General features: G+C 51.5%; 6 protein-coding genes and 1 non-coding gene across 7 annotated transcripts; 4 read left to right on the top strand and 3 right to left on the bottom strand.

Moving 5' to 3' along the window:
• Positions 1-2,337: 2,337 nt before the first annotated feature.
• On the top strand, positions 2,338-3,042 carry QC762_300900 (uncharacterized protein; the record flags this gene model as incomplete). The annotated part of the gene is made up of 1 exon (XM_062888396.1): positions 2,338-3,042. One exon carries the CDS (start codon positions 2,338-2,340, stop codon positions 3,040-3,042), a length of 705 nt encoding a protein of 234 aa, XP_062744287.1.
• A 398-nt stretch (positions 3,043-3,440) lies between these two features.
• QC762_300905 (uncharacterized protein) lies at positions 3,441-4,413 on the top strand (the record flags this gene model as incomplete). The annotated part of the gene is made up of 2 exons (XM_062888397.1): positions 3,441-3,491; positions 3,703-4,413. The coding sequence occupies 2 exons, from the start codon at positions 3,441-3,443 to the stop codon at positions 4,360-4,362; spliced, it is 711 nt and encodes a 236-aa protein (XP_062744286.1). The 3' UTR covers positions 4,363-4,413.
• Positions 4,414-5,216: 803 nt separating this feature from the next.
• On the top strand, positions 5,217-7,274 carry QC762_300910 (uncharacterized protein; the record flags this gene model as incomplete). The annotated part of the gene is made up of 1 exon (XM_062888398.1): positions 5,217-7,274. The coding sequence occupies one exon, from the start codon at positions 5,217-5,219 to the stop codon at positions 7,272-7,274; it is 2,058 nt and encodes a 685-aa protein (XP_062744285.1).
• A 668-nt stretch (positions 7,275-7,942) lies between these two features.
• On the top strand, positions 7,943-10,664 carry QC762_300920 (uncharacterized protein). Its single transcript, XM_062888399.1, has 5 exons — positions 7,943-8,665; positions 8,760-8,829; positions 8,932-9,496; positions 9,566-10,203; positions 10,261-10,664. Exons 1-5 carry the CDS (start codon positions 8,536-8,538, stop codon positions 10,469-10,471), a joined length of 1,614 nt encoding a protein of 537 aa, XP_062744284.1. The 5' UTR covers positions 7,943-8,535; the 3' UTR covers positions 10,472-10,664.
• A 2-nt stretch (positions 10,665-10,666) lies between these two features.
• Positions 10,667-10,763, bottom strand: QC762_0048660. The gene has a single exon. It is a non-coding gene; the product is annotated as a tRNA-Ile (tRNA).
• Positions 10,764-12,380: 1,617 nt separating this feature from the next.
• Positions 12,381-13,478, bottom strand: QC762_300923 (uncharacterized protein; the record flags this gene model as incomplete). The annotated part of the gene is made up of 1 exon (XM_062888400.1): positions 12,381-13,478. One exon carries the CDS (start codon positions 13,476-13,478, stop codon positions 12,381-12,383), a length of 1,098 nt encoding a protein of 365 aa, XP_062744283.1.
• Positions 13,479-16,580: 3,102 nt separating this feature from the next.
• Positions 16,581-18,138, bottom strand: QC762_300925 (uncharacterized protein). Its single transcript, XM_062888401.1, has 2 exons — positions 17,419-18,138; positions 16,581-17,349 (listed from the first exon to the last, which is right to left on the bottom strand). Exons 1-2 carry the CDS (start codon positions 17,830-17,832, stop codon positions 16,702-16,704), a joined length of 1,062 nt encoding a protein of 353 aa, XP_062744282.1. The 5' UTR covers positions 17,833-18,138; the 3' UTR covers positions 16,581-16,701.
• Between the last annotated feature and the right edge of the window lie 547 nt (positions 18,139-18,685).

Genomic DNA, 18,685 nt, shown 5'->3' with positions numbered 1-18,685 from the left:
CTTGACCAGACATTCTTGTAGCTGTAATTAGCCTACCAGTTCCCGATTAGGACCCCGGGGTACGACAACAACTGTGCCGCTGAGGGATCTTCGGTGTCAACGCGAGACAAATTACAGACTAAATCAGGGGATGCACGTGTTTCTTTCAGACAATGCGGAAGGTAACACTGATCCATCCGGGTCTGCGGAGATCAGATAAAGCTTCCATGCCTTCCATGGAAGACCTGGAGGTTGCGCCACAGCTGGCCGGTTGTTCTACATTGTAACCCTGTCTTTGAGGCTCCGGTTAAGGTAGGTAAGATTCTGACTGGCGTATGGGAAATCAGGCCTCATCGCGCTCGGGGAGTGCTAAAGGCACGCAACAGGCGGCCATTCGGAGACGGAATGCTGGGCGGGCACTTGCGCCTCCCAGGTTCTTGGCGTTGCAGCCTCTTAAAGTGAGCCAGATCCCGCTCCAGATTCTCTCGCCAAGTTCGATCACAGTCGGCCTTTCTTTCCAGATGTCTCATCGGTGCCAATGACTGGACGCCTATCTGTGGGACAAGCAGCATTGCGTGAGATTGACACATCGCTTATCTCTGATGGCTACTCACCACCCGGATATTCCGGCTTTCTGACCATGATTTGAACAAAAGCCTGATCGGCGTCGGTGATAAGGAAACTGGAACGGCCCTGCTTGCTTCTTCGCTTTCGAAATGGGACGACTTTTGAGAAATGTTGCACAGGTGTTGCCACCTCATGATGCTACAGTGACAGGAGACGTTATCTGTACTTTCCCCATGTCTTTACTTTTTTTTTTCTTTTTCTTTTCTTTTTTTTTCTTTTCTTGTTTTTGTTCCTTGGTGGGAGGGGGCCACCAATCACCTCAAATCAAGTTCACTTCAACCCGGTTTTAACTACCTATCCAAACTCTTGCACTCATTTCTATTCTCATGGCCTAGCAGCATAGTAAGTCACGTGGCTTGAGCCTACCTAGGTACCTAAGAATGATATGCGTAAGCCCTGTATTTTATAGTCTCAGTATGACTCGTTGAGCCGTTGCAGTGCTTTGATAAGGACAATGTAAGGAACTCAAACCGCTACAGCAAAAGATATTCGACTCAGTCTGTCCTCGAAGCCCAAGGTGTGTCGATGAAAATAATCAGGTACCGTTTTTGCCTCTGTTCATCATTACCCCCTTCTTCTCATAATGTCTGGCTCACAGAGAATCGCAGTCCCTATCGCAAGCTCAATTTTTACACGATGGAAATGTGACTGGTGCGATATTATTAATGACCAAAGATTGACTAGGTACTGAAACAAATATAGCTACATTGATGGATGGAGCATATTGAATGCTGTGAACGCAAAACTGGCAAGGTGAGCACAAAGCTGAATGCCCTGGTAGAGAGCTGAGTAACTGCTAGTTGGAGAAGGAAAATACAACGTGGGGTTCAGGTAAGCGTCTGGACCACGGCCTCGCAATATTGTGTACTGTTTATTCACAGTGACTGGAAGTAAGGAGCATGAGCATAAGGACCATACATGTAAAACCGCACTTTGGTCTCTCAACAAATAAATTAAGGAGATATGCAATCCGCTTTCGACTCAATGAATTCTTTTGCTTAGGTAAACCAAGAGATTGCCCTCGATCGTGTGGGATTGGCTGTAATCCCCATGTATCGTTGTTCAACCCGGATCAATGATCTTTTGGATGATTACAAATGCACCCCCATCATAACCAACCTCTCCCCTTACATAATATACATGCCATTGGTCCATCACGCAATGTTTCGTCATCTCTGCAAGCAAAAGTTCGAGGCTAGAAGAGCAAAATGTGAGTGCCCCATCAGAAAACGTGACAAGAGGGCTATAACTTGAGACGAAGGATTTTTGATTGACACAAATTATTGTAGAGTGTGGTGTCATTGCGTTGGCCTAGGCTTTTGGATGACATATCGAATGAATATTGCTTAGAAATGAACTCTGTACCTTTGCTCACTCATGTACCTCCTTTGTCTGAAGACGGTTCAATGTCTGTTGTTCCGGCCCGTCATATCACTCCGGTTACTGTGTGCATGGGTGAATGCCCTTCTATTTTACATCCAAAAGGGGTTATAAGACACCATGGCAGGGGCCATGATTTTTGGTCGTGATTGATTACAAAGACTGAACGGCCACATGGGATTGGCAGGGGGTAGTATTTTACGGACTGCTGTGAGTCTCGGTATAAAGTCAAGAGATCCTGCTCGTTGTCTCCTTCTGCCTCTTATCATCTCGGTATCAAATCAGCAATTACTAGCCCCAACCCCTCACAACAAAGTCCCATCATCTGCCTTTCCTGCATTCCCTTGGAAAATGGCGGCTCTTCCGGATTTCACTCTCTACTACAGCGCAGGAGCTTGCTCGAATGCAGTTCGTCTGGCCCTTCACGAGCTCTCCATCCCCTTCCAATCTGTCAACACCCGCCGCAACGCCAATCTGAAGATCGAACCTGCCGACGGCTCGCTTACTGCGGAGGAGTACCGTGACCAGGTTCACCACAAGAACTACGTTCCTGGTTTTGTCATCACCTTCGCCGATGGACACCGCGAGTCCATCACCGAGACGCCCGCTATCCTCTCTTACATTGCTTCTCTTCGTCCCGAAAGGGGCTTGGCGGGCAAGACAGATCTTGAGAAAGCAAGGGTTCTCTCATGGGCCGTCTACTTTGCCGGTGAGCTGCACGGAGTGGGATGGGGGGCGCTTTTGGTACCGAAGAGGTTTGTGGATGTCAGCGACAAGAAGTTGGAGGAGGCTGTGAAGGAGGGTGGAAAGAAGAACATCAAGGCTGCGTATGAGCATCTGGAGACAGAGCTGCAGAAGGGCGGCGGGGAGTGGATTGTTGGAGATTCGCTGACACTGGCGGATGTGTATTCGTATATCTTGTACAGGTGGGGAGTTATGCATGAGTTTGGGATGGAGAAGTATGAGAGGTACACTGAGATTGTGAAGAAGCTCGAAGCGAGAGAGAGCACCAAGAAAACTCTGGAGGAGGAAGGGTTGCTGGCTCACTTTCAGTGAGGGAGCATGGAGCAAGCCTTCGCGGTCAGGTTTCTCATCACTTCAGTTCGGTTACAGGAACTGCCTATTTTCATGCATCGAAATACCACTGGGATACCTGGATGGGTTCATTCAGTAGCTTTTTGGGCAGAGGCTTGTTTATGTATCACTCATTTCTGTCAGTTGTCTCTCATGTGATGCTTGCCTTAAGCGCTGTCTGCAATGGGTTTGCCTTCCATGTGCGTGCAGCGTATGAGCATGTAGGGGACATTGGCGCCTATTGAACAACCAACTATGAGCAGCCATCGTTTGGTTTTCAGCACACCATTTGTGCATCCGCCATCATTGCCTGTTCCGTCCGATAGTGAAGTCATGTGGGGAGTGGGAGCAATATTTATTTCCCTTCTCACCACCTGGCCATGTGCTCTGGCAGGTCCACTCAGGGCTGGTATTTGTGTGGGATTTCCACGGTTTGTTAACTTCGGTCAGTTTTCCCCAATCGTTTGCGACTTTCCCATAGCTTCCTCTGCTCCTCTTGTATGACGAGAGTCCCACAGCTTTTCCGGGAAAGCCTACCTGTAGCCTGTCCGCTATTACTTTTCAAAAGAGCCAAGGTACCGACGACTGAGGGCCACAAGCCGTTCGCTGAGGCCAAGTACTGATGACAACTTTTCCTAGCAGCGATCTCTTAAAACCAATATCAGCACGACTTTAGCAATGAAGGACCCATTTTGCTCTCAGAAAAACGACCAACGACCTCACCCAGCCTCGACTCCGCCACCACTGTCGGCCATCCATGAGAAAACCAAGAACTATCAATCAAGGAGAGTTTCAGAAGCGGAAGTTACGTCATGGGGCGCTGTGCCTGACCAAAAGGTTCCTATCATTGCCCTCCAACCACCTTCTACTCGGGAGAGCCAACCTTCAAACACATACGCCTCTGGAGTCTACCCAAAACGAGGCTACGTCATGGACGAGCTGCACCTCCAGCGCCCAATGAGCGATCAAGGCAATCATCAAAAAAGTGACGTTTCGCATCCCGACGGTGGACAACTGATCACCTACTACCGAGTGGGCGACCGCGACAATGGCAGTATTGATCTTCTGGTTCCTTTCGACGAAGTCCTCCGGTACGTCTCGGCCAGGGAGCGCGAGGAATGGGAGGGCGGGCCGGAAAGAGCAGATACTGCCGGCCGGATCATGAAGAAACACAACAGGCAGCGTGAGAGGGTACTGGAAGCCGCTGAGCAGCGTCCAAAAAATGTGTTCTTGGAACCGACGAAGACGTCAGATGTTACGGGGAGATCAGTAACTAGATTACTGGCCAGAACCGTGCGGTAGTCTTCTCAAGGGTGTGAATAGAGATATCAAGAGAATCAGGCAGAGGTTCACGCAATGCCAAGATATCTGTGCACGGAGCAGAGCACCACAATGCTCATCGAGTGGATTTGGAACACGCCTCAAGGGGATGAAATGACAGTAGGTGATGTCTATGATCTCTGGCAGCATTGCCTTTCTTTGAATTTTTTTTGGTCATCACCTCGGACATTCAGAGCCGTTGTTTCAAACAGGAGCCTCCATCATATCTCGTCCAGTTCAATGTCCAGGCCCCTGTCCTTGCCATCCCCGTCCACGCAGGGGTAGCTAACGCCAAGTCAAGCTACGCGCCTAGCCAGAACGCTCTCCTCTTCGGACCCTCGTCGAAATCTGAGAAGCTTGTTTTGACTGCCACGTGAAGAAGGTGGCAAGCGTGGCTGCGTGATCCAATTTCTCCTTCAGTAGGGATTCCCCATCAAATCTGATGCTGGCTGTTTGGGTCCAGAACAATTCGATCCCCTGCTCCACAGAAGGATTAGCACTATTGAAATGCGCTAGACACCTCAGCAGGGGACTCGGCTCTCAAAATGCACACTACGCCACTCAATCGTCTGCTCTATTGACCGTGATGATCCAAAATGGGCGACACTATTGACATCACGGCCCCTTCGGTTGGGACACGATCAATTTGGAGTTTGGTGTCCAGTTCCAGACCTGAGCTGAGTTCACAAGACAATGGATTCCCCAGAATCTGATGATGTGGTGGTTGTCCGTCTCTTCTGCGCTCTTATTTGGTCGTTTTCCTCACCTGGGAGTGTCGCTCTCTTGTTCTGACTGTCATTCTTCCCTGTCTTTGTTGACAAGATCGTGTCTTCAAGATGGATTCCTCTCGCTCAAAGATGCGGCTCTTGTCGCTGGGTGCTCTCTTTCTCTCGACCAGTTCTGCTCTCCCGAACGGGCTCTACTCCCGACAGGTAGATGATGCCCCCGAATACACGGCGCTCGGCTGCTTCGTCGACACTGGAAGCCGTGTGCTGCCCAGCAAGGTTATCAGCACCCACGACATGACGGCAGAGAAGTGCGCAGCCAACTGCCGTGGTTACGACTATTTCGGCACACAGTGGTCTTCGGAATGCTACTGCGGCAGCAACAAGCCCACCGATGCCGCACCGGCCTCCGAGTGCAACATGCCCTGCTCCGGAAACCCAGACGAGACATGCGGTGCAGGCATGAGGCTCAACGTCTACGAATTCGACCGAGCCTGCGACGACTTGGATACGGAGGAGCCCCCTGTGGTCATCTCGGACTTTGAGTACAAAGGTTGCTACACAGACAACGTTCCCCAGCGCGTGCTGGGCGGCATCACGGTCGCTCAGCACGACATGACTCTGGAGAAGTGTGCTGCTACATGCACCGCCGGCGGATACGCGTTCTTCGGTGTCGAGTACGGGACAGAGTGCTTCTGCGGGACAAGTTTGGATGCCGCCAGCACCAAGGTGTCGGAGGGCGAGTGTTCCATGACCTGCATGGGCAACCATTCCCAGCAGTGTGGAGGCCCCAACCGGCTCAACATCTACGAGAAGCCAAACCCGGTCGGAGCTGGGAGCAACCTTGAGTCCGTTGGTGACTTCCACTATGCCTCATGCTGGACCGACAAGGTGGACGACCGCTCCCTCAAGGCTGTTGACTGGCGCACCGATGACATGACGGTTGAGAAGTGTGCCGACAGATGTAGCGAGTTTTCCTACTTTGGCCTCGAGTATTCACGCGAATGCTACTGTGGAAACGAGTTGATCGGACAGGCCGCACCCGAGAAGGACTGCGCCATGCTCTGTGTGGGCGCTCCCGGCCAGTGGTGTGGTGGCCCGGACAGAATGAACTTGTACACCAAGGCAACATCGACCTCGGTGACCACCTCTGCAGAAGTCACCACTCCCGTTGAGACTGAGACGGATACGCCGACCATCACCCCGGAGCCTGAAACAACGACTGCCCCGACCGAGCCAGAGACCACGACTTCAGATATTCCTGTCAGCACCACCGAGCTGCCTTCTTCAACCGAGTCTTCCACCACCACCACCCAGGGGCCTGAGTTGACCACCATTACCGACTGCCCCCCTACGCCCACTTATAACGGAAACCCCGCGTACTGCTATGCGTCTGGTGGTCTGCCGGCCGCTTGCCGACAGCTAGCATCTACGACTCTCAACTGGCGCAGCGTGGGATCTTCGATGAGCGCTTGCAAGAGTGCTCTTACCCGCTACGGCATGCCCACCAACCCTGCGGCTACAGCTTGCTTTCCCACCACTGCGCTCCCCGTAGTCCCATCCTCTGCGCTTGCTCGCTCCGTCGCCGACAGCGTTTACGCCTGCCTCCATGCGCCCACTGCCTCCGTCATATGCCAGTCTGATTCCGCCTGCGCCACAAACACCTACACGGTCGGTCAGGTCCCTTCCCCGACTCCCTCGACCGGTGTGGATCTGCTCAAGGGTGATGGCGGTTTTGAAGATGGCACTCTCGGAGACTGGGTCCTCGGGCCATCGACCCATCTGGTGTCCACCACCATCAGCAACGCCCGTCCCAAGTCGGGCTCGCGGGGACTCCTCATGCGGTATCTCAACGTCAACGGAGGAGGAAACAGCTTGACGTACAACCTGCCCGTCGTCCCCGGCCAGCAGTATCGATTCAGCTTGTCTTTCCAGCACACGAACCCCAGTTCTTTTACCAGTTTGTACCTTTATGTGTATCCCGACATTCTGCAAACATCCTTTACCGAAGCGCAGTTGAACGGGGCGCCAGCGAATGCTTGGGGGACAAGGGAAATCACCTTCACTGCGAAGGCTTCATGGGTGCAGCTTGTACTCAATGTCGGTGGGAACGTAGGTGCGACGAATGACGTGTATATTGATGATATCACCTTTGTCAGGTTGACCTAAGCTCGCCATTCTTCGTGAGCTTTGCGAAGAGCGCGTGGAGGTTTTGGGTTGGAATTCTGTAGATATTTAGATGCCCTGGCTGTAAATGTGGAAGCAGAGTTGGAGCATGGAGTATTGTTTTGTCTGGTTGGAGCCTTTGTTTTCTGTAAATTAGCAACGTTTAATTGTTTACCGGGAGCAAAAAATCAGATTGAGACCCAAGTGCCTTGATATGACTAGTTTGGTTGCTGATGCTGGTAGACAGCATGGAACATTTGGCTGATTCTGGCCAAGTTTGACGTCTGTTTTGGATTCCGATGGTTGTTGGGGGATTTTGTCGGCTTGAGGCATGGAACATGAGCTGCCATAATTCTAATGTTTTGTACCACCAGCATGATCTTCACGGAACGAGTTTTGGAATGGGCAGTCCCATTTTTCTGTACAGAAGGTAATGCCACAATGATGAAAGCTAGCACTAAGAAGTACACCTAACTCTCAGTCAGCTGAACCACCCTCTCAAGTCTTAAAGGCAGCCATAGTATGGCTGCCATACCACTAAAGATAGTCATACTCATACCTTCTACACTTACATGCAGTCAAGGGGCCATCAAAGATGCCAACACGTCTTCCGACCTTTAAGAATAACAACCAGGCCTTTTTCCTCCGTACCTTTGCACCCCTGCTAAACAGTTCTTCCTTCCCTGTGTGACCGATGCAGTCGACAATCAGAGACAACCCAATCGCAACCCTTGTCTGCCCTCAGTCCAAGCTATGCTCAAAATGGATATTGCTCAACACCAATTGAAACACTCGATTCTCAAGCACTCAAGCTTGGCTTCCCTTGGCATTGATCTTGGTATTTTCAGCTCCACGATCGTTTTGCCCAGTCTCCCCACTTCCAATGCAACGGAACGCGGCTTCTACCCGCAATGCTGGGTGCGGTATGCACCTTTCGAACCGTCTTGAGGTGCCCGACGACCACGATTCTCAGTTATCGGCCGAGAGAAATGGATCCTGAAGTGGAATATTGAGCAGTCATAGACTCGTTTAGACCTGCTCCGCCACCTCCGCTTAGCACGCCGCTCTCGAGAGACCACGGGGGTACAGGAACCTCTTGCGCTAATGCCAGCAACAGTGTTCTTCGATCCCATATATTCCTGACTAAGGTCCCTCTCGACCTCTCCTTTAACCTTTCTTGCTACAAGTTCTTCTTTCCTGTTTGTGTGATCCAGCCGACGAGTATTGTCGACCATCGATTCCTCACTCCGAATCAAACATCATTATGTCGGTCTTTGTAAACTATGGCGGTCCCAAACTGGACAAGAAACAGAAGCAGCTCGTCCGTTCCCAGGCCATGGTCTCGGTCCGCGGCCAACAGAAAATTGCCAGGGCCGCCAACGCGCATCAGCGTGGTAAGTTGGACCTTGTGTCGCGCCTTGATGTACAAGTGCTGCATGTGAGCCTGCCGTTGGGTTGCTAATCATCAGCCCTATATGGCTTCACTAGACACAGGTGTAACCAATCCTTCGGGTCCCTCGGCAGCATCCGCTACTGTTTTGAGCTTAAATCCGCGCAGGTACGTCTTACTTGGAACCCCACGTGGACCCGTTTCATGAGCATTTGCCTATTTGGGAACCCCCAGATCTGACCTCGTCCTGGTGTTATAACACCCCAACAGGCTTGCTCCTGCCATCCCCAACCCAAGCACGACCGATGTCTCTGAAGATTCTGAGGACTCCGCCGCCATGGTGTTAGCCAAGGCACCGAGAGCCAACACTAGCCGCAAGCGCGCCGCCGCTGCTGCTGCTGCCGCTGCCGCTGTCGCTGTCGCCGCTCCTGCACTCATCTCTAGCCGGGCCCGTCATGCTGCTCCTCCCTCCAGCATCAGAGACATGTGCGGCGCACCCCCGCTGTCCACCCACTCCACGGGAGTGTCGGCCCGCACGTTCCAAGATTACCTCTCCCGATGTAACAACTACTCCTCGTACCTCGACCAGGCGTTTGTTCTGGTGGGGTTCAAGCAGCCGTCGTATTTTAGGCCTGACATGTCAAAGTCGGCCTGTATCTACATTGGCTGGCTGCTTACGGCAGGTGTCTTGGACGCATACAAGGGTAGGGACGAGATGAACTATCCCTACTACGAGTACAGGGCTGTGTCTGAGCTCCAGAAGTTCATCGACGGGGCGGAGCAGAGAGAGCTCCACGAGGTTGTCTACCCGGTGGTGGTGCTCTCCATGTTTGAGGTAAAATCCCCTCGCTGATACGAAGGCCCGGATTAGGAAGTGAAGATTACTAACGGCAACGAATACAAGATGGTGCGTCTGAGCCCGAGGGCCATCACACATTCTGCTGCGGTGGAGATGTTTATCAAGTCCAGAGGGGGCTTAGCCAAAATGCCGGTGGTAATGCAGCACTTGGTGGTAATGGGCGACATGCTGCAAGGCGTTTCCCTGGATGCCCCCTTGGTTTTTAACATTCTGAACCCAGTCACCAGCCTCCGAGCCGCTACAGTGGGGCCGTTCGAGGGCCAGCAGTTCAGATCATCCCCCTTCCTAATGTGTGACGCCGACGAATTCGATCTGGCCAATAAGTATGTCCAGCCACACATTCACGGGGATCTGCCTGAGGTGTTGCAGTCGGCGTTGGATTCCTTGAGGCGTTTTTTCAAAATACCATCCGAGCGGGGGTGGGAAGATGAGGCCGATTGGCAGCACCTCGGAACAGTCGACTTGGACCGTATCATCGATCAACCATGGGAGGCCTCCGATATCTCTGGCTTGTTTCTCGAGACATGTGCCTTGACGGCCAGGATCATGAGACGGACTCTGTTGGAGGGACTGGATGCCTTCGATGACGGCGCGAACAAGGAAGACCTGCAGGTTATCTACGAAAATGTCCGGTTCATTGGCCTAAAGGCTTGGGTTGGGTTGCCGTACATCTATGTCTGGGTGTAGGTCTTCTTTGTCCATCCTCTTGGTATGTGGCTTACTAACGAGGCATGACTCAGGAACTTGATCGGCTTTGAAGCATCAACCGACATCAAGATGAAGGCATATTTTGTAGCCGAAGTGGTGCGATGCGCCTTTAGCTATGGCTGTTATCAGATGGAGATCTTTCATGCCATTCTTTCCAACTTCTTGTCCATGAGGAATGCGCTGAAGGAGAGGAAATTTGCCCGCATAGCCTTGACACTGGGAGATTGTGGGTTCTTCGCTTGAGAAAATGTACCTCAGGGGTTGTTGTTGCCTGGGAGATCAGGGGATGTTGACATTGTTCAGGAGCTAGCAACAAAATGTTCCCGAGGTGATGATGATCGGTTATTGTCATTTCCACAGAATTATCAGCAAAAGTGGAGGTTTCATCCCATTTTAAATTTGCAAAAGTTGACACCAATCGTGTGGTGTGTGTTTGTTTGCCCAATAACAGGGTTGAACTGTTAACCTTCACATGACTTGATATACCTCGAGAGGAATATTAGTATGACGCTCTTACCAGCTGAGCCAATTGGGGCCTACATCAATGGTGCAAGAGCATCCAAATTGACCATTTTCCAAGCTCTCAGTGGTGAACACAAAAGGCGGAGTTGTGGCACTGCCACAGTCGTCAGTCACGGCGAAAAGAAAACTAGCTCAGGCCGAGCCAGAGCCTTCCCTGAGATTCTTTCAACCTTGTAAACCCTTCTTCGGAGCGTGAGTTCAAGCTTCAACCCGGATATCGGGCCTTTACTAGTCATCGGGCGCTTAATTCCCACCACAGCGGCAATGGAAAAAGCCGTCGACTCAAGGGCGCTGTGCATCTAGCGTGCGCTGACTGGCCCAGTACTCGCTGATAATCAGCCAAGAGGCGGTGAATGGCAAGCCACGCCACCCGACCCCAAGAGCTGACGGAAGCACGTGGATTTCAGACTTCCGAGAGGCGCGATGCCTGCTGACCGGCGTCATGGGAACTGTTCCGCCATACATACATAGAGTTCCCGCCATGTCAGCATTCTATCGGCCTGCTCATACTGTCAACGCCTGATAGGGCTGATGCAAAGATCCCTGCAGAATGTTGGGGTCATGTTTCTTCCCTAGTCTATGTTTCACCCAGGCAGGAGGATCATAGGCCCGCCTCTATCCAGCAGTTTGAACATAGTTTATAGTCCCGATTGGGAATATGCTGGTGGGGGTGCAAGTTATCAGGAAGGCTAGGAACCCTCTAATGATCATTGATCCTCCTAGGCAAGGGGCGCTCACACCAGATGCGATCTTGAGGCTCAACAGCAGCCTAGCATAGTGTGGAACTACTCCGTTCTATGAAGAAGGTGTTGTGAGGGTCGGATTGATCTAGAGCAGGCAAGAATTCTTGAGGTAGCCATTAACTTTCACTGTCATGATGTAATGCAATGCTGTCCAACGACTACAAAGGGCGTCAGGATGCCGGCCCTGTTGATCTTCTATATCCTGGTATCTTCTGGCTCATGATTATACAACCAGCACCCAGAGCGGTGTTCTCCCAAGTCAAGACATCATGCCCGAGGATGATACACCCTACATCTGCCACATCATCCCCTACTACCCTTCCGGCTCATCAGCTCCGCCTCCACCTCCACCTCCACCTCCAACGGATAACACACAAGAAGAGAAGGAATCCGGCTCAACTCAGTCATCTTCGGGAAGTGACAAAGGCGTAACAGCAAAATAACTTGCCATACGCCGTGTTTACGTCATTAAACGTTGATTCCTCCTCTTGCAACGACACTTGTCAGACTCTTCTGAACATCACACCGAGGAACACCCCGCCGTTAGCTTGATGCACTTCAGCAATCCGACGCCGTCCAGGATGAGTATATCAGCAAGCTGGACAGTCAAACTGCAATAACGGGAGCGTTTGAAGCAGCACAGGCAGGAGTGATGCAACTGATGCCACCGGCAGGTAGTCGCATTGTGAGGGTGAGGGAAGAAGGAGAGTCAATGCAGTCTGTATACCAGGCCACGGCTTGTTCTCAGCTCTGTAAACATCATGTAATGTTAATCGCCACCTACCGACATACACCCTTTGAAGACATAGAATTAGGCACCTCATCAAAAGACCCGGAATCTATCCATAGAGATTAGGATCTAGAAGAATTTGTTCACCCTCTAAAGCTCAATCTGAAGTGCTACCAGCAGGCCCAAGTGCCCAATACTCGTCCAGATTGGTCATCAGGTCCCTGAAGAACTGGAGCCTGTTTTCAGCCCTGCCAGCCCTTTCTTCCAGAGAAAGTTTTCTCTCATCATCCTTTCCCCATCGACGACCATGACCCGACCCGATCTTGATCATGTCAAAATCCAGTTGATCGAATGGAGCCGAGGCATCAAAATTGGGCAAAAGCATTTTCGTAATTATTGGCCGCCATCCATGCTCGGGCAGCCAAAATGGGTGATTCCGAAGGGGATTGTCGTTTCTGCCGGTGTGCAACACCCTCCAATTGCTCTCCGAGTACGCTGGTTCTAGCTCTAGGCTGGGCTCCAAAGCAACTGTCCTATCCAAATCCCAAAACGGCCAGCCGTATTCCATGAGGTTGGTGACATAATACGACGACCTCGCTTGGCCGGAAAAGATGTGGTGAAATCCCGGGTAACTCGAAGCATCGTAAGATGTTCGAACTGACGAGCCAGGTTGTGGCTGCGGCGGCATCCGCACCGGCGTTTCCGCCTCAAACGTGCCGCCTTGTTCTTGGATCGGTCCAACAACCTCATCCCACGTTTCCATCAGTCTCAGAACATGAGAGTGCTCGGCCGGTTGAAAGTGGCCGAGAATCAATCGGAACCACGATGGTCGGGCCATGTCTGACAGACGCTGCACTTTTTCGAGATAGCCGAGCCCCAAGCCCACGGCTGACGACAAGTATAGCAAATTCTCCTTCTCCCACTCATCATACGTGAACTCACGGTTTGAGTGCGGTTGGCCATCGGGCTCCATCTCCTCATCTACTTCCTCTCCAGTTGGTGTGTATGCCTTCCGCAACTTGAACAACTCCTCGTAAAAGTCCATGAGCATCTCTCGATGGCGGGAAAAGACAAAACAGGCAATCGAAGTCACCTCTGCGGCAACAACGTAAGGGACCGCTTCCAAGAAGCCAGATTCGCTCATGGAAAGCTGTCTGACCGCCCGTTCTCTATCATTGGCTGATTCTTCCTTGGCCCCATCCAAGATTCCCAGCATGACGTTCCACCGGGATCGAGCAGTGAGCTGGCACATCATTTCATATCGGATGAAACCCCTTCTCAACCGGACTCGCTCAGCGGCGGAGGGGGTCGTAGCGCAATTTTTCCGCCGAACAGCTACGAAATGTATCTCGCCTCTCAGCCAGTTCATGTAGTAGAAAACATGCCGGTCAATCGTTTTCATTCGCTTCAGAAAACGATGCAGGGTACCCAGAGTAGGTCGGTCATACCGAGGCAGGGTCAAAAGCGGGCGGGCAAGGTCCTGGTTGAAACATATCGAGATGAACTGGCGCTGAATCTGGCGGACCCTGAGCATCCACTCCGGGTAGGTAATTTTGCCATTCTCAGTCTTGAACTTGGACCAGGAACTATCGAGTTCTTGTTAGCATAGATGCTGACGCACAGAACAGCTTAGCTATGCTGGTCACATACCCTTTCTTCATGGAAAGACAGATAGGTGCAGATTCATAGATGACCAGATCCAAATAAGTGTCGCCCAGCTGGGCTTTGATGCGGCGTTTGATCTGTGCCTCAGATGCCTGGTAAAGAATCAAGATGGCGCGGCAGGACGACATGATCGAGATCAGGTCTGCGGGTTCTAGCTGGAGAAAGATGATTGCCGCGATTTCAACTGGCAGTTTGTTCCATCCCATCTTGTTTGCCGTGGTTCTTTGCCAAGTACGCGATACTGTGAAGGGGAGTTGTCAAGGGTGAAAGTAAGAAGTATGTGTTGTGTTGAGGACAATGAGGACTCTTTGAACATCAAGAGGGGAATGGGCCGGGTTTATAGATGACACTAGAGAAGCGAAGCTACCTCAGGTAGGCTTCAAGATACCAAAGGCTTGGCACGCAGTGGTTACCACAAATAGCCAGCTGTCATTTTGAGTCTCCAAAAACTGTGCACCAGCTGAGCCATTGACACCCAATAAACAAAGCAGCTGTACATCTTATACAAGAACAGAACACAGGTAGGTATGAAATTACCTAGATAGAGTAAGCAGTATAAACTGGCGCCTGCCCCTGGTCCAAAGCTTGATCTAAAAATTTGGTCATGGACTTTGAGGTACATAATCACAACCCAGCCAACATGTCTCCTAAACAAACAAGAGAACAACGCATCTCTAGCCAAAACCACCATCCTGGCCCCCAGCGCCTTCCATCAAACTCATATCACTCCAAAGATTCCTTTTTAGTCGGTACGTTGGAGATCTTCCAGATGGAAATTGTCTGCGCTCCTTGCCGTACCAATCTGGGTAGATGGAACACGCCCGTTGCTTTCAGCCAACCCGCGTCCCTGTCAAAGTCGAAGTAACCAATATGGCTGTTCTTATCAACCACGTTTGGATACCCGCCCACGTCGCTGCAGACAAACTGGAAGTAAACGCGGTTGGGGTGCCGAGGCTTCGGGGGTATGTGTCGCGAAAAGAACGCGTGCCCCTTGGGAGAGTTTGGCTTAATTTTGACCAAGGGCGTAGTTTCAATGGTGGACGACGTGTTGGCCATCATCTGCTGCCTCTTAGCCCTGGCAGCTTGAACGCCCCAGGGATCAGAGATGTTTCCCACCTCTCTCTTCTGTCCCACCATTGGCGAAAAGACTGGTGGGCTTGTTTTCTTTGGCCTCGTCCTCGATTTTGACCTTGCTGCTGCTGCAAAGATCGGTGCCCCAATTTCTTGAGGTTGACAGACCGATTGCCGAGCCATCATCGTCAAAACGCCTGCCACCACTGTGGAAGTAGCTGGTGTTGGAAAATGCTGATCATCATCTTTTCTCCGCTTTCGGCGGCTGCGTCGTAGTCGGCTAGCTCCTTGCTTGTAGCTTTCACAACATATTTTCCTGGCAGGTTTGACAAACCCAGCATGGCTCGGGAAGCCTCCTGTTCATGTTGGCGAAAAGCAGATAGCAGCCGGTGATACCCTGCGATCCGGCGGTTCCACGCCGCTTGTTTGGCTGCCTCCTGCTCAGCTTGTTCCTGTCGCCTCTTGGCCGCCTCAAGTTCCTTCTCCCTTTGAGCCGCCTCTTTGAGTAGCTTAAGCTCAAAGTCGATCTGGTCACGGTCATTGTCGCGACCAATGACAACAACCCGCTTATCAAATTCCTTCGTTATCAGCCCTGGATACTTCGACACCATGCTTTCAGGAAACCTTTTCTCGAGATCCCATCGGTCGAGCACGAGCGGACCGACGGGCTTCTTGTTTTCCATCAGGGGAATGATGCTGCCGTCATCGATGGTGCCCCCATAGCCCACAAAGGTGACATGTTTGGTCGGATGCAGTATAAGCCCTGGAATTGTCCTGATAGCCTAGGTGAGCTCGCTTTTGATGTCAGTGTACCATAGTCGGAATACAAGCGCTTCCTTGGTCTTGGTAGGATCTGGTGCTTTCCATGGCTGTCCAAGAAGTATTTCTTTACAAATCGTCGCGGGTGGTGATTCGCTTCCATGACCATGTTACCATTGAGTTTGGCGAACAGTCCATCATACAGAAGCTCAAACGCGGCGTCATAGTCGGCACGCAGTCGGTCTCGCACACAGGACATGGTCGGGTCCAGATCTTTGCATTGCGAGTTTTTACTAGTTGCCTGCTACCGAACTCGGGTGAGAGAGGCGACTACCCACTTTACCGGCCTTTACTGCGTCTTCCGAGGTCTTTCTGAGATTGGCAAGAGATCACCTTTCTTGAATTTGATGCCGTAAAACTCCAGTTGAGGCGATAGCAATTTTTGGTGATCTTTGGTCAAATGCTCCTGATGGAACTCGGACAGCGAGTGAAAAGTAGCTTCTCTAAGGCAGTTTCGTTGAGAAATGCGACGCCGTCATTTCTAAAGATGTCGTGGTAGCTATCGCTGTTGTTCGGCCATGTTATGTACTCGGCGCCGTAAGTAAAACCTGGACGAGGGGCAGGTTTATGGGGCGATGACGGTTGTATCCCCCCTCACGAACGGTGTTTTTCTTTCTGGTCCAGACATGGTTGCGAGTGTGTTGTTTTTGAAAGATGGAAGCCCAGTTCGCTCGAGGTCTGGTCGCAGCAGGGATTGGAAAGCTCACAACAGCAAGATCAACAAGGGACAGTGCGCACGAACCATCAGAAATAAAATGAACCATCCCTTACAACTCAAACTCTTCTATTTGCATTCTTAAAGTCCGCAGCTATATTTTCAACTCATCAAACAAAACACTGCATTGCACGACTTCCTCCCCCTTCCGAATCGATTCTTGTCACCCCAATAACGACCACCAAAATACCTTGCCTTCACAATTCTCTCAGTTGGAAGTCGTCCAGTCAAGGATGTGCTCATATTCCTTCTGTCCCTCGCTGACAACACCATCCCGCTTGACATGGGTCTTCTGCTCGAGATGGAAGCATCCCCTCTGAAGCCCCTCGGTGCAAAGAGGCAGCAGCTCAGAAGTCTCCATGTTGCAGTACATGCCCTCAACAAGAGACACAAAGTCGGGGCCGAAAGACGTCTCACTCTCGCAAAGCTCCGAGGCCTTGTGGAAGGGCGAGTTGGAGATGACGAGACGAGGGTCGAGCTTGCGGACGGTGCGCTTCTTGATGATCTGGCGACCGGCAATGACAACGGAGCTGGAGTCGCCCGAGGTGTAGTCGGTCTCAACCCACTTGCTGCCGTCGAAGTTGTTAGGGTCGAAGACTCCATCGTCATTGGTAATCTCAGCGGGGTGGGTGGCGTTGGTGTCGTCACGCTTCCACCACTCGGTGACCTCAGCATCGCCCCAGTTCTTGTAGGCACGGAAACCGGGGTAGCCGCACTTGGAGCGGGGGTTGGGGTCGCCCGATACCCAGTTATCGTTGGTGTGGAAGCTGGGCCAGTGGACCATGATCATGCCGGCTTTGACGCCATGAGAGTGGTCCCGGTCAACCCAAGTGCAGCGAGGTTGGGTATTAGCAACCTGTTCAGTCGAAAGCATTATCAGGAAATAATTAGTCGCTGAGAGATGGAGAAAGACAGGAGGACGTACCCAGTAGTTGCTGTAATACCACTTTTGCCCGCAGTACGAACCGATGTCGCCCACCCAGCCATACTTTTGCTCGTCAACCCAGGTGGCAGACATATAAGGGATGCAGATACCATCGGCCGTGGCCTCAATGGTGGCAAAGGCAGCTTGCTGGCGGTTTGAGCCCTGGTCGACCTTGATGTCGACAAAGCCACCGTTGGAGATGAACTTTCCGTTGCTCCACCCAATGCGCTCCTGGTTCTGGTTGAAGACGTGAACCTTGTACACACCACCCTCGGGGTTTTCAAGACCACCTGAGGATGCGAGACCGGTCGAGACACGCACGACGCACGAGTTGGACTGCTTTTTGGGGAAGTTATCCATGGAAAATTGGAGAATGCCGAGCAGGCCGGAGATGACGCCAATAACTTTGGACATTTTGGTGGTGGTGGGAATGGATTGTGGTGAGAAAGTCGGTAGGTGAGCTTGCAGAAGAAGTTGAGGGGCAAGATGAAGGTGGTGGGCGATGGATGATGAGACTGATGGTGATGAAGGAAACTCTAGTTGAGGAGGACAGGATTGCCCTTATATGCTTTCATCGGCATTGACCTCATCTTCTTGCAGTCTTGATTCGGCCTCGGTCAAAATTGTACAAGAGCCAAAGGTGGATATGCTAGGTACTCGTCAAGACAGTAGTGCTATTGTCATCATCATCAAGGTCTCAGACGAAGTGAGGCCCTCTGTGGAGAATCTGGGTTGTCTTACCTTACCATTTGCCTTGAGTCTACGGGACTTTAGATTGAATTGGGCGGTGTCACAACACCAATCCCCGCCATTCTGCCTCACCTAACCATGTATTTGCACCTGTTTATCGGGAGCCGGCAAGGAATTCTAAATTACAAGCATGTCGCTCACAATGCCGCTGCAGAGAAGCCTAGCCGAGTGGTGCATATGGTGGGGATAAATGTACCTAAAGAGCTTATACTTCTAGAGTATTTGCCACGACTCACGAGCGACATGCAGAGATCTGGAGCCGAGTCAGATCCCAGAGTAAGCTGACAAGTTAAACATTCTTTCTCCACAACATAAGCACTTGAACAAATATCCACTGCAGGCAACCACAACGGCAAATCAAAGTCTGCTATGCCAAGCTATGCATCTCTTGCAACTGGGAAGCCTGCTGAAGATCAAACTTGCGTAACAACAGGTTTGTACTTTTGGTCGAGGTTCTAGACTGAGGTGGGTGCCCCTGAATGCCAAGGTGGTGTTGAAAACGCATTCTGCCATGATC

Source organism: Podospora pseudocomata, chromosome 3, assembly GCF_035222375.1.
Source record: "Podospora pseudocomata strain CBS 415.72m chromosome 3, whole genome shotgun sequence".
Lineage (NCBI taxonomy): Eukaryota > Fungi > Ascomycota > Sordariomycetes > Sordariales > Podosporaceae > Podospora > Podospora pseudocomata.
This window is presented reverse-complemented; position numbering and strand designations above follow the sequence as displayed.